The sequence below is a fragment of the Limanda limanda genome, chromosome 19 (genome assembly GCF_963576545.1).
Source record: "Limanda limanda chromosome 19, fLimLim1.1, whole genome shotgun sequence".
Lineage (NCBI taxonomy): Eukaryota > Metazoa > Chordata > Actinopteri > Pleuronectiformes > Pleuronectidae > Limanda > Limanda limanda.
Window position 1 is genome coordinate 7,419,117 of NC_083654.1, and position 15,536 is coordinate 7,434,652.

The following is a 15,536-nucleotide window of genomic DNA, read 5'->3' on the forward strand; positions in this document are numbered from 1 at the left end:
TGCACCATGTCGTTGCGATCGTTGTTGTGTTTATTTGAAAAGAAATGCAGTCTTACAGGGCAAAATACCGTCTGAAAGTTGCAATTCCGTTTTCAACTTTTTTTTGTTGATGGGGGGGGGGCTCTTGCATAGAGCCCCAAATATGCTAGGGCCGCCCCTGTGTAGCGCAGTGATTCTCTGTATGGTGCGCACCACCGGTGCGGCGCGGAGGCTTAACAGGCGCGGAGCCGGGAGGAATGATGTGAGGCGTATCTAATATTCTAGCCTAACTAATGTTTGACGTCCGCATCTCTTTAACGGCGGAGTAGTAAACAAATCGCTCTTTCGCCGTAGCCATGGGTCTGCAGCCCGCGGCTCTGCAGCCCCTCCGCAGTGGATCCCTGTGCAGTGTTGTGCATGTCGCGCATATTTTTCGCGAGCAGTGAACTTTACGATCAGTTTTCATATGTTGAATGTGCACGTTAGGGAACGTCATCCACTCTATGCAGCATCTACCACTGCAGTGAGAGTTGCCTTGCGTTTCTTTACTTTACACCCCTGACGGACACATACAACATGAAAGATACAGAGCGTTCCTTAATAACATACTTTTAATCTTTGGGTTTTGGGGAAAGGAGCAAGTCTTATCAAGTCAAAAGGCTCAAGTCCAAGTGAAGTCACGAGTCATTGATGTCCAAGTCCAAGTCGAGTTGCAAGTCTCTTTACATTTTGTCAAGTCGAGTCTAAAGTCATCAAATTCATGACTCGAGTCTGACTCGAGTCCAAGTCATGTGACTCGAGTCCACACCTCTGCTACTTTCCGACGGCAAACATCAGGTGACAGTTGGAGTGAACTATCCCTTTAACAATGGATTGTATTAAGTGGGCGTGGACCCTGTAAAAAGGTATTGTCAACTTAAGATCTGGAGGGAGCTGAGTATTTCTACAGCAGAATCGAGTCAGTGAGTAAAGCTCTGCTCTTCATGGCCAAAGGATCCTTATCCTCCTCTTCCTCCTGAGTGGTGATCATGTTGCCTCCACTGCGTCCTACCTGCATTATTCTCATCCTTATTAGTGTGTTGTGGATCGGACCTGGAGGCGCAGGGCGCTACGAGCCGAACTGGAAGAGTCTGGATGCCAGACCCCTGCCCGGGTGGTACGACGAGGGCAAGATCGGGATCTTCGTGCACTGGGGGGTCTTCTCGGTCCCCGGCTACGGCCAGTTCAGCGAGTGGCTCTGGTACTGGTGGAGGCATGACAAGCGCGCAGATGTGGTGGAGTTCATGAAGAGAAACTACCCACCGGACTTCAAATACGCGCATTTTGCGGACAAGTTCCACGCGGAGTTCTTCGATCCGAACGCGTGGGCAGATATATTCAAAGCATCCGGAGCCAGGTAGGGTCCTTAGCTGCATGTCTACCTGGTACCGTCACATGCTGATGTTTAAGGGTCATAATAAATAGGTCAAAGCTATACGTTTGCTCTTTATGGTTAACACTTTTGTATTGGTTTTCTTTGGGTAATCAATACAATTATACAATTACACATCACAAATCTGATGGATATACCCCTACACACACTAAGACCCACCCACCCCCAGCCAGCCTACCCCATGCAGCAGAAGTACATACATTGAGAGAGACTTTAGAATGTATATGTATATAGGAATATTAGATTATTACAATACAATTACATACAACACCGCCGCAAGACAAAGCAGAGAAAATAAAACGTTTGCTCTTTATACCAAGATGTTGTGTGCATGGTTTTGCAGGTATATTGTCTTCACATCCAAACACCATGAGGGATTCACGAACTGGCCTTCAGAAACCTCCTGGAACTGGAACTCGATGGACGTCGGTCCTCACAGGGACCTGGTGGGAGAACTGGCTGCTGCTGTCAAGAAGAGGTAGATGCTGCATCTGTCCTTATTCAGATCCACCTTTCTGTAATCCTTATTTCTCTTTCATATCCTTAGAGCAAATTGATAATGACCAGTAGATAAATAAGTTCTTTTGAGACCATGCAAGGGAATGAGTGTTAGTGTTATCTGCAAAACAGGATCATATGATTTAAAGGTTGTATAGCAGCCAATGTCTTATTTCTAAATGCAAAGGTGAAATTGAGGCCCGAGCGGAGATTGGGGTCGTACTTGAGTACGCGAGTCGACACTCTCCACATTATACAGACGACAGCCGGGAGGGTTGTTTGCTCAGAGAATGTATATATATATATATAAGCTTTCACACACCTGCCACCGCAGCCACAAACCTGTTCCACCAGAAACACTGCAGTCATGCGTCTCCACCCGCTCAGCCACAGCCACAGCCGCCCAGGTTACATGGGCTTTGCGTGGCACGACACACATGTGCAAATATTTGCAAAAATTATCTCACTCTTAACAGAGAGACAATCAAGTCTTTGAATAGATGACATACAAAGGAGTAGCTTATAACTACTTATGATATTTACCATTGACTCTCTGCCACCAGATCCCTGCGCTTGGGTCTCTACCATTCCATGTACGAGTGGTATAATCCCCTTTGGTTGTCGGATAAAGCCTCCGGATTCAAGACTCAAAATTTTGTGGCCATGAAGACTCTCCCGGAGCTCAGGTACCTTGTGGAGACATACAGACCAGATCTGATCTGGTCAGATGGGGACTGGGAGGCACCAGATACCTACTGGAACTCCACACAGTTTCTAGCCTGGCTCTATAATGACAGCCCAGTCAAGGTGAAACACCCACAACATACACACACATGAAAACACACACAGTATTTTGGTTCAATCTTTACTTACTTACCTACTTCCTTATGTATCAATCATGTTTACTACTTTAGGATGAGGTGGTTACCAATGACCGGTGGGGTGCTGGCTGCTACTGCAAACATGGAGGCTACTACAACTGTGCTGACAGGTACAGCCCAAGTAAACTCCCAGACCACAAGTGGGAGAAATGTCAGTCCATCGACACCCGTTCCTGGGGATATAGAAGAGACATGAAGTTCACAGAACTCATGGACCTGCCCTCCATCATAAAGGTGAAACATCACATTCCCCTGTTATTTGTGTCATAACTAATTTGGAGATGCAGCGTTCATCAAACACTCTTTGTTTGTCAGGACATGGTGGCGGTGGTAGCAATGGGAGGCAACTACCTATTGAACATTGGGCCCATGGCAGATGGAATGATCGCCCCAGTATTCGAGGAGCGGCTGAGGGGACTCGGTGCCTGGTTGCAGATAAACGGGGATGCCATCTATGCTTCCACTTTCTGGAGGAACCAGACGGAGAACAACACGGTCGAAGTTTGGTGAGAATCTGAGGTCATGATCTGTTTCACTGTTATGCAAAAGACTGATTTGGTTTGTGTTTAACAACTGTTTGCTCCTCCTAAAGGTACACTACCAAAAACAGCACAGTTTATGCCATACTGCTGGGTTGGCCCTCCAACCAACTATTTCACCTAACAACGCCTAAGACATCTGCATCAACCACCGTAAGCCTTACTCACTGTGTCTGTTAAAGGAGGATATGTTGCTTTTCAGTTTTCCCTATCTTCTACTGTTTTACATGGATGGCTTCTGTTGTGGAAATTTATCATGAGATTTGAAATAATGAGTTTCTCAGCCGGAGTTGTCTTTATAGGTTTAATTATTAACTCTGCAGAGGTTTACACAGTCAGCGACATGGCTCAAAGTGCAACAACGAGAGAATTAAAAACGAGGATTTTTGTACAATATGATAAATGGGAAACAGAACCGAAAGCAGACAGGACCGTCTAATGTCTAGCATCACTGTTCAAGAAAGAGGAATCAAATCTAGCACACAGTTCCTCAAATAAAGATGAACAGGATTTGGAAGATATTGATGTTGTATCAACTAAGTGCACAGAAAACAATCAAAACAGTAATAAGATAATGATTACTGAAATTTACCATTACACTTCCTTGTATGCTAAAGGATAAATGATAAATTGACTATATTTATATTGTGCTTTTCTAGTCTCATCAAAGCGCTTTAACGTACATTCCAGATTCACCCACCCACATTCAGACAGTGCTACTGTATGCTGAGCTTTTTCTTTCAAACACAACTGATACACTGTCTGGAAATCCGTCAGGAGCAGGTTGGGGTTTAGTATCTTGCCCAAGGACACTTCTGCATGCAGAAGTGAGGAGTTGGGGATAGAAACACCGACCTTGTGGTTAGTGGACGACACGTTCTACCGAAGCCACACAAGGTTAAAAAGCCCAAAGTCTGCATTAAAGAGAGTTCCTCCTAAAAACATTGCTCCTGAAATGCCTAGTCAGAAAAATTAAGAATCCGAGTATGAGCATAATATGTCTCCTTTTGAATTTCACTTAATTGTATTTAGGAAAAACTCAAGCTTAATTATCTCTCACATCCACAGGTGACACTCCTGGACTATCCCGACATGGAACTGAAGTGGAAGCAAGTGACGGCAACAGAGGGACTGATGATTCTCATGCCTCTGATGCCACCGTCTCATGGAAATGCCTGGACTCTGAAGCTGGAGGGTGTAGCCTGACATATTTGTTGTGTCAAGTTGCATATCTGTCACACTGATGTTTACTAAATCTAATACTCGTGTATAGATGAAATCATCAGTAAGTTTTAATGTAGCTGTCCAAATTTGTAAATTTTTTAAAACTTTATTCATACGTTTTTTCAGTAATCAAACATACAAACATGCTTCACTGTTTTAATACGTTGTGTGAATCTTATTGTCACAGCACAGACCGCTAATAGGCCGATAGGCACCACAATCCAGTGGGTCTTTATCTTTCTTTGGTATTACTGAAGTGAGTGCATGTGTCATTGTTTCAGGTAATTTTTGTTTTATCAGTATTTCTTCATATACTGAGCTTAAGACGGGGGATAGCTTTGACTCTAGTCCTGCCGCAGTGCATCAAATAAATTGCTTGAGAAATTTCCTGGGACGTTATAGCAGCCTCAGAGCTGGCTTGGGCTTCTGGGTCAGTTTCTGGATTGATGATTTTTATCAAGGAAAGGATTAATCTTCGGAGACGTCTACAACAGATTCTGAAGGGTATCGATTATTATAAATAATAAATAATTTTTGGTTGTGTAGAAGTCATACCAGGTGCCAAACGGATCTTAGGAATAGCTTTAGTAGCCACTAATATTTGAAGTTGGTGTGTCTACCTGCTTTGTCGCCATGTTCATACATTTTCGGCCTACACTTATATAAAAGTTGGTATTCAGTATATCTCGTGCAAATGTGGTAAAAGTTGTTGTTCCTCTTGTCCATTTCTGCTTTTTGGGTGGTCAGTTCTGAAAGAGTGTGCATTTTCTCCTCTCAAATGCAGAATAAGAAATCATTTGTCCCCTAAGGTAGGCTTTATGGGATTCCCAGATTGTAGTTAATGACGTATCGTGGGTTGAGTTCATAACTTAGTAGGAATCAATCTGATCGTTTATAAAATTGGTGAATTTATCGTTGGACAGTAACAATGGGTCTAGCTGCCAGGTACGCTGCGGTGTTAAATTGTTGGGAAAACACACGTCAAACAAAGTCAGGATATAGTCTGAAAATAACAATGATGTGATACTGACAATTTGGGAGGGGTCCATCAACAAGCAACAACAAAAGTTTGTATAACTTGATGACTGACAAAAGAATCATTGCCGACTTAGAAATTGCATTATCGCAAAACTTGTATTTTTGATCATCTCAATTTATGAGCTTAATTTTTACATGAATGTATTAATTTACAAATGTAATGTGCATAATTGTAGGGCTTACTGAACAAAACATTTTATGGCCCACTTCTATTGCATGAACAGTATTGGACTTTGTGTATGACTTTGTGTATGATTTCATGCCATGTTTCATGATATTGATTCCCTTTTCATTGTTGAATGTACTTCTCATTAAACATTTAAATGTGAATGGAACTGAAACTTCCATCTAAAACAAGAATAATTTGACATTACTCTAAAGAGTAGTTTTTACTGGTGTGTGTATATGCTCATGTGGGAGCTGACAGAGTGTGTGTGATTGTATCTGACGAGAACTCAATGAAAGTCGAATAAGAAATCATGAAGCCAAACTGAGGAGGGCGACAATAAGCCATCGTTCAGTCTGACGTGCCAAAAAAATCAGACCACAGAAGAAGACGCAGTATTTACGACTTTGTTTTGTTTCTAGCGGAGACCCCGAGTCCCCGGTGCTTCTTCTAAAAAAAACCCAGAGGCTGTCGGAGTGGACGCCGGGTCACACATGGGGAAGTCTCGGGATTTAAGTGAGTTCGAGCGGGGCATGATCGTGGGGGCCCGCAGCGCCGGCTGCAGCATCTCGGAGACCGTGAAGCGGCTCGGCTTCTCCAAGACCGCCGTGTCCCGGGTCTACCGGGAGTGGTGCGAGAAGCGGAAGACCTCCAGCCACCGGGGGTCCTGCGGGAGGAAACGCCTCGTCGACGAGAGCGGCGAGAAGAGGATGGAGAGGGTGGTAGAGGCGAACATCCAGGCGACGAGCGAGCAGATCCAGACCCTGTACAACAGCAGCGCCCCGGAGAAGCCCATCTCGCTTGCCACCACCCGCCGGACCCTCAAGAGGCTCGGGTACAGCCGCAAGACCGAGCGGCGGGACTCGCTCATCGCGGCAGGGCTGGAGGCTCTAGCCGTGTACGCGTCCTGTCCACAGCTGGAGACCGACACGAACTTGGTCTGCAGGGTCCAAGGGGACACGGACTCAAAGACCCAGTCCTCCACAGGTGTTGTGTTCAGGGACCAGGGGGACACGGACTCAAAGACCCAGTCCTCTACAGGTGTTTTGTTCAGGGTCCAGGGTGACCCGGACTCAAAGACCCAGTCCTCCACAGGTGGTGTGTTCAGGGTCCAGGGGGACCCGGATTCAAAGACCCAGTCCTCCACAGGTGGTGTTTTCAGGGACCAGGGTAACCCGGACTCAAAGACCCAGTCCTCTACAGGTGTTGTGTTCAGTGACCAGGGTGACCCGGACTCAAAGACCCAATCCTCCCCAGGTGTTATGTTCAGGGACCAGGGTGACCCGGCCCCAAAGACCCAGACCTCCACTGATGTTGTGTTCAGTGACCAGGGTGACTCGGACCCAAAGACCCAGTTCTCCACTAGTGTTGTGTTCGAGGACCAGGGTGACCTGGCCCCAAAGTCCCAGTCCTCCACGGATGTTGTGTTCAAGGACCATGATGTTGTGTGCAATGATGAGAATGACCCAGAATGAAAAGATTGAGTCCCCTAACAAACTCTGACTGCAGCATGGAGACTCAACCTGGACTGTTGATGTAGTAAAAAAAGTGTAAACCTACTTCAGAGATTACATAATAAATCAGCTTTCTGCTTGCATTTCTATGTGAACAGAATAATCTGTGCATACTGAACTATGCAACACCAGAACATGTAACATTCACTCACTGAGCCCTGAGGGCATGGATCCACAAAATGATGCTCCATGTTGACATGACTGCAATGCACCACATAATTTCTGCAGATGTTCCAGCTGCACATTCATTCTGGCAATTTCCTGTTCTCCCAAATCCCAGAGGTGTTGTACTATAGATTCACATTTGGGTCAGGGGAGGTCACTGAAGTTTTCAGAAGTCACTGGGACATCAATATTCTCATATTGACCTTTTAACATCGGAATAATGTATAATGGGCTATAACAACATGGTTGACTGACTGAGTGATTGTATTAAAAGCCAGGTGTGCAGGGGTTCCTAATAAATTGCTGAGTGAGTGCATACAGGGTTAGGTTTCACAGTAGCAGAAACATTAAAGAAAACGTGTGGAAATTTAAACAAAATAACAACTAATGTGCATCCAGTATGTTTATGACAAAATGAAGGTTTCTGTCTTCTTCTGTTGTTTTAACATCTGCCTGTCTGTGTTGGGCCATACTCAAATAGGTCTGGGCAGAATTCTAAACTCTAGATCGTCTTGTAGTAACAAAAATGTCTATATTTCATAATTTAAATTTTATGAAATATATTATACAAAGAAAATATGTGCCTATTTCACTTCCTCACAATAAAGAAAATAATCGGTAACCTGTGGTTCTCAGTCTTTCTCATCTATCTAGGGCAGTGTTCTGTATTACAGATTGGATAACAGATTGCAGGTAGATGTTTTTTAAAATGAACAGAAATAAGATCCAGTCATTGGTTTCTGAAAATAAATAACCTCTTTCCCCAGTAAGGCAATAGTTTAATAACAGTTAAACATCAGGCAAATCAAACCCTCCATCAAGGGACGCAGAAAACAAAATGTCCCTGGTGAACCAGGGGAATCCTCAGCTATCATCACCTTGTTTCACTTTTCATAGGGATGTAACAAATCTTGATCAGAAGACTTCTTGACTCAAATCGGATGAAAATTGTTTTATAAACGAATATGTTTAGATTTGATTTAAATAATTAAATAATTAATTAACTAAATAATAATAACAAGGTATTCAGTTCAGTTAAATTTTAAAGCCAGATCATAACATATAAAGATAAAGACCTTAAATTTAAATACAAATATATAATTTTTTTTTAGTTATTGTGTGTATCTTACGTATTACACACTTCTAAGACCAACTTAACCTGTGTCTGTATAACCAGCGTATAACTTGTGCGCAAGTTTAAATAAAGTTGTAATAACAAAAGGCCACGTGACCGATCATGTGCGAACAGTCACATGACCGGAAGTAAATCCCCTGCAGCCTCACAACAACTCAGTGTGCTTCCCTGTGGCTCAGCCTGAGCTTCCGTGTTCCTGTGAGCTGTGTTCCCTCTCCGCTCGGCTGATGGTGGTGCTGTGACCCGCTGTCTGTCGCCATGTTGCTCCTGCTCCTCTGCACCGCGGCCCTCGCGTCTCACACCGCTGCTCGCTACACCGCGGACTGGACGAGCCTGGACGCCCGGCCGCTGCCTGCGTGGTACGACCAGGCCAAAGTGGGAATCTTCGTCCACTGGGGGGTCTTCTCCGTGCCCAGCTTTGGCAGCGAGTGGTTCTGGTGGCACTGGCAGGGCCAGCAGCCCCCGGACCCTAAGTCTGTGAGCTTCATGCAGAGCAACTACCCGCCCGGCTTCAGCTACGCGGAGTTCGCTCCTCAGTTCCACGCTCAGTTCTTCGACCCGGGGGCGTGGGCGGACATCTTCAAGGCCTCCGGTGCAAAGTGAGTGCGATCATCATTTATGATCTACTTACTGATGAGAAGAGGCGAGAAACTCGAGTGATACACAAAGTAAATAAGTGGTAGAGCAGGAACAACAGAGCAGGATTTTGTGTTTGTGGTGTCATGATGAGAGCCCAGGAGAAGAGTTGAGCCTATAGATACATTTAAAGAGAGAGAGAGAGAGAAGTGTGAAGTGTTTGGGATAAACAGAATTGCAGGCAAATCCAATACAATTGAGGTAACTGGAGATCGATTCTTCAAACCTAAAAAAAGCCACAGAAATATAACATGAATGCCTTCATATTGCTCCTGTGGTTTTCAAATTCTATTTGAAACGGCATAATATATCCCAAATGTCTCTGCTGTTATCCTCCTGCCTGCATGGAGCTGCGTTCGTGCGTGCACACAGCACACACACTGTTTGCCTTATCTCTAATGTTACAGATGAGGTCGTGGTTAGGCTGATAAGGACGGCTGTGCAAACCTGTATGTGTATGTGTGTACACATGATCATACAGTCACTCAGTATTATTAAACTTACATTTGCTCTGGTGTCCTGAGCAGCACATGACCACACCCTTCCTTGTCATGTGAATCACAGGTACGTCGTCCTGACGGCCAAACATCACGAGGGATTCACTAACTGGGCGTCTCCTTATTCCTGGAACTGGAACTCCGTGGACACGGGTCCTCACAGAGACCTCGTGGGCGACCTGGCAGACGCAGTGCGCAACAGGTGGGTCCTCACAGAAAGGGGGTCTCGTTGGCCGCTGGTGAAGAATCAGAAATTTAAAGATTGTAATTTCTTCATGCAGGTCTTTGCACTATGGACTCTACAACTCCCTGTACGAGTGGTTCAACCCGCTCTACCTGGCTGACAAGAAGAATGGATTTAAAACACAGACGTTTGTGATGCAAAAGCTTCTTCCAGAGCTTTATAACATGGTCGTAAGGTCTGCAGTGCTGCCATTATTGCATCATCATATCACCAGACATAGTTTTATTGGCACAAGCACGGCATGCTGGGAGTGTGTTTAAGCCTTTCCCTTCCTGTTGCCTTGCAGGTACAAACCTGAGCTGATCTGGTCCGATGGGGACTGGGAAGCACCTGACACCTATTGGAACTCCACCCAGTTCCTGGCCTGGCTCTATAATGACAGCCCGGTGAAAGTAAGTGCACTTATCACGTTGAGGTAGCAGAAGTTCAACGGGTTTATTGCTTCAGTGAGGTTTCATGTACTTATTGGATCTCCCTCGCCTCAGGACACAATCGTGACCAACGACAGGTGGGGAGCTGGCTGCGCCTGTAAACATGGCGGCTACTTTAACTGTGAGGACAAGTACACTCCGGGCCAGCTGCCCAAGCACAAGTGGGAGAAGTGCACGTCTGTGGACAAGTTATCGTGGGGTTACAGGCGGAACATGAGGATGATTGACCTGATGGACTTACCCTCCATCATAAAGGTGAGGATATGAGATAGTGTCTTATAGTATAGTAGTATATATAGTCTGAATCTGTAATGGCAGCTAGGCTGGTTATCATCCTCCTCACCCTGCTGCTGCTGCTGTTGCAGGATCTGGTTCGTACCGTGGCTCTGGGAGGTAACTACCTTCTGAATGTGGGCCCCACATCTGACGGGATGATCCCTCCTGTGTTTGAGGAGAGGCTCAGGGGTGTAGGGGCCTGGCTGGATGTCAACGGGGAGGCCATCTATGCCTCTAAACCCTGGAGGGTCCAGACCGAAAACAGCACTGACCAACAGCCAATCTGGTAATAAATGGCGAAGAGCTGAATAATGACAACCAGTTGCTTAGGTTCAGAATGTGTGTCATAATCCAGAGCCGAAGTTTGAGAAATCTATGCTAAAGCTGCAAACTGTTTCACTCAGTGTAAAGTGTGACCTGGTCTTTCCAAAGCCGCCTACTGTGGGAGATCCAAGCATTTGTAGGTCTTTGAAATCCGAAATTGTTGCAATTAAAAAAATGAAAGAAAAACTCACCAACTCCACCTTACAGAGAAGTGTTTTCTTTTTCAAGACCTGAAACAGACTTTGAATCGATAAGTTTTGCAGATCCTATATCAGAAGATTAAATACTCGTTCTTGCTGCTTCACAGGATTGAATGGATCCAATGTTTTCTTCTTCTTTTTTCAAGAAGTGGGAGGAACACAAAATTATTCTCACTCCTTTACTTTTTGTAATAAATTCAATATTGAAACGCTTTGTACTCGGTGTGAAAGGGTTCTGTGTCCGACTCTTTTTATTGGATGACAGGATTAAAAAAAACGCATCTGAGTAATAGAGGCTTGGTTTGCAAATATCTTCATGAAGATGACTGAATAGCTCTTGTAATCTTGTTTAAGGGATTGATCCAGCATGCAGATTATTGATGCAGCTGTCATCTCCATTTTTTCCAGGTATACATCTAAAGGGACCACCGTCTATGCCATCATGGTAACCAAACCCTCAGAGTCCATTATCAAACTGTTGGTACCCAAAACATCAGCAACCACAAAGGTAAAACGGCAGAGATGAAGTTTTATTGATTTGTAACCTCATATGAACTTTTACAACCCTCTTATAGAAGATAATATACATGTGTGATCTCCAGTATATGAAAAGTAAGAATCTAAATCACTGATGTCCCATGTCCAGGTGACCTATTTGGGGAATCCAAAGGCTTTACCCTGGTCCCCAGTTGGTCCCAGCTCTGGCCTTATCGTCCTGCTGCCCCAGCTGCCCTACAGCCCCGGTGAGGCGTGGGTCCTGAAACTGGAAAATGTCCATTGATCTTTAAACACCTGGAGAGTTTAACCCCAGCGATCTGACTGTGGGTTCCACTTCATAAACTCAGGTTATCATTTTGTAGGGTAAAGGGGAAACTTGTCCACTCGGGTTAAAAGGACAACACTTGTGTAGCAGATTTGTATTTTTCCAAAAAATGAAATAACGGGACACTCCTCTTCAGTGATTCTGTGATAATGTGCCACTTACTTTAATTGTGCCCTTTTTTTTTAATGATTCTGAATGAAGAGGGGAATCTGTTGTTCAGTTTATATGAATTTTAACAGTTGACCTACAATGCACTTTTTATATTTTTACTGAAAACCTTTTAAATGGTGGGATGAAACATTTCTTGATCTGACAGATGAATGATTGTTCATGTGTGAAATGTTTGCGGTGAAATAAAGTACTTTTATTCAAAATCCACTTTTTGTCTTTCCATATCTGTCTATAGAATTTATGAAACTACAATACCTCAGTCTCTCACCTCTTTTACTTCAAATGTAATACCAATATTTACCTGGACTTAAAGAATACTAATTCGATTTTAGTGTTCGAGTGTCAAAGGTCAAGGTCATAGAACCAGTGGGGGGATGTCACAGCCTACTTACTTTCCTTTGTGACTGTAGTTTAAATAACTTTTTTCACGTATCTAGTTTACTGAAGTCGGTTTGTTTTCAGGTATGTTTCACCTTTTACTCCACAACACATACCAGCAAATATCTGTGCTTTCTACTCCACTTCCATGAAATTACATGTTCACATTATTTTTATATTTCTACAAGTTATCAATTATTATATAATGGAATTGATCCACTCGACCCCACTTATGCAGTAGCAGCATCACTGGTGATGAAACACCGGAAATACATTTATAAAATTCCCCCGCTGAGAAAAGCAACTACTTATTGATTTCTACTCAGGTAGAGAAGTTAATGTGGAACCTTCACTAAAGTCAAATGTTTGAGTACTTTCTCCACCTCTGCAGTGACTCTCAGTGAGCTTCATTACATCTGGCACAAACAGTCACTCGGACTGAAGGATGACCAGTTTAGTATTAGGAGGTAAACGGGTACAGTTCAAACATCACAACTGTTTTTTGTTTAGTTTAAGAACGTCTTTAGAGAAATCTTTCGAATTCGCCACAAATGTTCTCTTAGGTTTAGGGATTAACGGATTAGTTTTGGGTGGATAAAAGGGCAAAGATCAAAATGTTCACATGATTCTGGAAAATATTATGTTTGCGGACTGAAACTGCACTGGTGGGCGGAGGCAAACAACTACTTTTTTTGGGTGTTATTCTTCAACTGTAACCTGCCTCTTTCACCTTGAGGCTATACTCCTGTGTGAACCTGAATCTTTGTTCATTCTTAAAACTCAAGCAGAAATCTATATTGTGCAGTCCGGTGCCACAACTGTTGTGTGAGTGGACAAAAAATACTCCCTCAATGTGTCGGCCTGTGTTAAGGCCTGTCCATGAAGTGGATACCACTGGGGTTGTGTGTTTGACTCCGAGTGGCAGCACTCAAAATCTCAGTTAAACTTCCTTAGCAGGTGTGTTTGGCCTGCTTTCGATTTGCAATTCAAATGCCTACGTGCAGAAAGAGAAAATGTAAATTGTCTTTGACCTCTGATTTGCATGTTTAAAGTCGTGCTGTTCAAGTGGGTGTGTCAGCACTGCAAAAATGTTAATCTTCAAAATCTGTTTCTGATATATTGAATATATAGCTCTACACCCAGAAGCCAAAATGATCTTAGCTTAGTGTGAAGACCGGAAACTATGCTATGAAAGCGGGGGCAGAAGAGGAAATGACCTGACATGGTCTCCACACTTTATATTAAGATGGGTGATACTCCCTTCACTTCCTCCCACTGCGAAAAAATTAAGCTAAAATAATCCGGATGCGTGGTCATGTTGTGCTGGTTGCTTAATTTTGAGCCAGGCCTTGCTCAGTGGAGTAGAGCCAATCATGATGGTTCAACTACTTTTTATAGCATCAAATAACTGATTTAAACCAAACTTATCAAAAACATGAACTTGAGGTTGATAACAACTACCTAAAATGACAGAAACCATATTTGAGAACAAATTGTTCCATGTGTACTGTGGAGGAGGTGGAGTTTATGACCTATACTGCTCTCAGCCACCAGGGAGTGATAAAGATCTTGTAGCTCTACATCATGTGTGTGCGCGTGTGTGTGGGGGAGACGATCACATTTTAGCAAGATAGAAATTAGACGCACAAATAAAAAGTTCCACAGAGTCATAAAATTGACACAAAATAAAGACAAAGGAGACACAGCACCGCCCTGGTTTAACTCGCTAAAATAGCTTTATAATAATCATATTAATAGTAATAATATTAGCCATTAAAAAATGTTTTGACAACGTTGACAGTGTTACATTCTGTGTTGGGGTAAACCACGTCACAGTGTGCCATCTCTCTGGGCTTTAGCGCTCGCAGACGTGCTCCTCGGACACATCTAGATCCATAAAACATACCAGATCAATTAATAAATTTGTATGTACAAAATGCGAAATCACAACACAACAAACAAGAGTCATGATTCAGTCTTCACTGTGCAACCCCCTCCCCTCTGGCCGTCGCAAAGTCAAGACCGCACCTGTCTCCCCTGTCAGCCGTGGTGGTCTCATGCATCTTGTGTATCCACTGGTGGCATCAACGAAACAAAGTTCATATCTTATGGCATCGCTATTGCTATATGCTCCGGTCAGTTTCATTTTACAGGAGGAAAAAAAACACTTCATGTTTGTATGTACAATATGCTGTCTTGGCACTGGATCAAATGCGTATAAAAGAAGAGAACTCAAGGATAAAGCGGAGCTTAAAGACAGAAAAGCTCGCTGTATCAAACCCGTCTGATTAAAATCATGGTGTTCAGTGAATAGACAGGGGAGGAGGACAGGTGGACAGAGAAGAAAGAGACTATTTAGTTCTTGCTACATTACTGTATAGAGTAGAATACAGAGAGTGGAGAGTCTGTGTCAGTGCGGTGTCCATGTTTGTCTTTCATCTTCTGGCACAATTAAAAGTTCAGTGGAATAAAAGCTCATGGAGAAACAAGCTATAATGTCTGAATCCTCCTTTCAGTCCATTCTCCTCTTGTGTTGATCTCTCACTCCACACAGGAGCGTCCATCATCCATCCCAGAGAGGAAATGTCTTCCCAGAGTTAGTGTCAGTTTGCTTTACTTCAACTCCATCTCCTTAGTAGCAGCGATTGAAGACTCATTATCATAGATTCAACTCATCTCTTTTTGTTATCAGACACGAGACTTGCCCTTGAATACAGGACACTGTTTACCCATAGCTATAACTGACAACACCATTTATATTAATGAGAGTGGTGGCAATAATTAATCCTTTAATGACAATAATCATACTAATAATAATCATTTTTGTAATAACAATATATGTAATATTGAGAAGAGCAATGTCCATTGGCAACATGTATTTACAGTCTTGTAAACATGAGGGTGGCAGGGTGATCGTTGTTTCTTGTTAATTACACAGTAATTGCTCAGTTGTCTCTGACCCACTTGGTGATCAGCACAAACGCA

General features: G+C 43.5%; 3 protein-coding genes across 3 annotated transcripts; all 3 read left to right on the forward strand.

Moving 5' to 3' along the window:
* The first annotated feature begins 424 nt into the window (after nucleotides 1-424).
* On the forward strand, nucleotides 425-5,921 carry LOC133025831 (tissue alpha-L-fucosidase-like). The gene is made up of 7 exons (XM_061092594.1): nucleotides 425-1,375; nucleotides 1,755-1,889; nucleotides 2,473-2,716; nucleotides 2,824-3,024; nucleotides 3,106-3,296; nucleotides 3,383-3,482; nucleotides 4,398-5,921. Exons 1-7 carry the CDS (start codon nucleotides 1,008-1,010, stop codon nucleotides 4,533-4,535), a joined length of 1,377 nt encoding a protein of 458 aa, XP_060948577.1. The 5' UTR covers nucleotides 425-1,007; the 3' UTR covers nucleotides 4,536-5,921.
* Nucleotides 5,922-6,186: 265 nt separating this feature from the next.
* Nucleotides 6,187-8,048, forward strand: LOC133026248 (uncharacterized). Its single transcript, XM_061093118.1, has one exon. The coding sequence runs from the start codon at nucleotides 6,252-6,254 to the stop codon at nucleotides 7,230-7,232; it is 981 nt and encodes a 326-aa protein (XP_060949101.1). The 5' UTR covers nucleotides 6,187-6,251; the 3' UTR covers nucleotides 7,233-8,048.
* A 651-nt stretch (nucleotides 8,049-8,699) lies between these two features.
* LOC133025736 (tissue alpha-L-fucosidase-like) lies at nucleotides 8,700-12,380 on the forward strand. The gene is made up of 8 exons (XM_061092478.1): nucleotides 8,700-9,170; nucleotides 9,772-9,906; nucleotides 9,986-10,123; nucleotides 10,235-10,340; nucleotides 10,434-10,634; nucleotides 10,745-10,941; nucleotides 11,588-11,687; nucleotides 11,826-12,380. Exons 1-8 carry the CDS (start codon nucleotides 8,830-8,832, stop codon nucleotides 11,958-11,960), a joined length of 1,353 nt encoding a protein of 450 aa, XP_060948461.1. The 5' UTR covers nucleotides 8,700-8,829; the 3' UTR covers nucleotides 11,961-12,380.
* The last annotated feature ends 3,156 nt before the right edge of the window (nucleotides 12,381-15,536 follow it).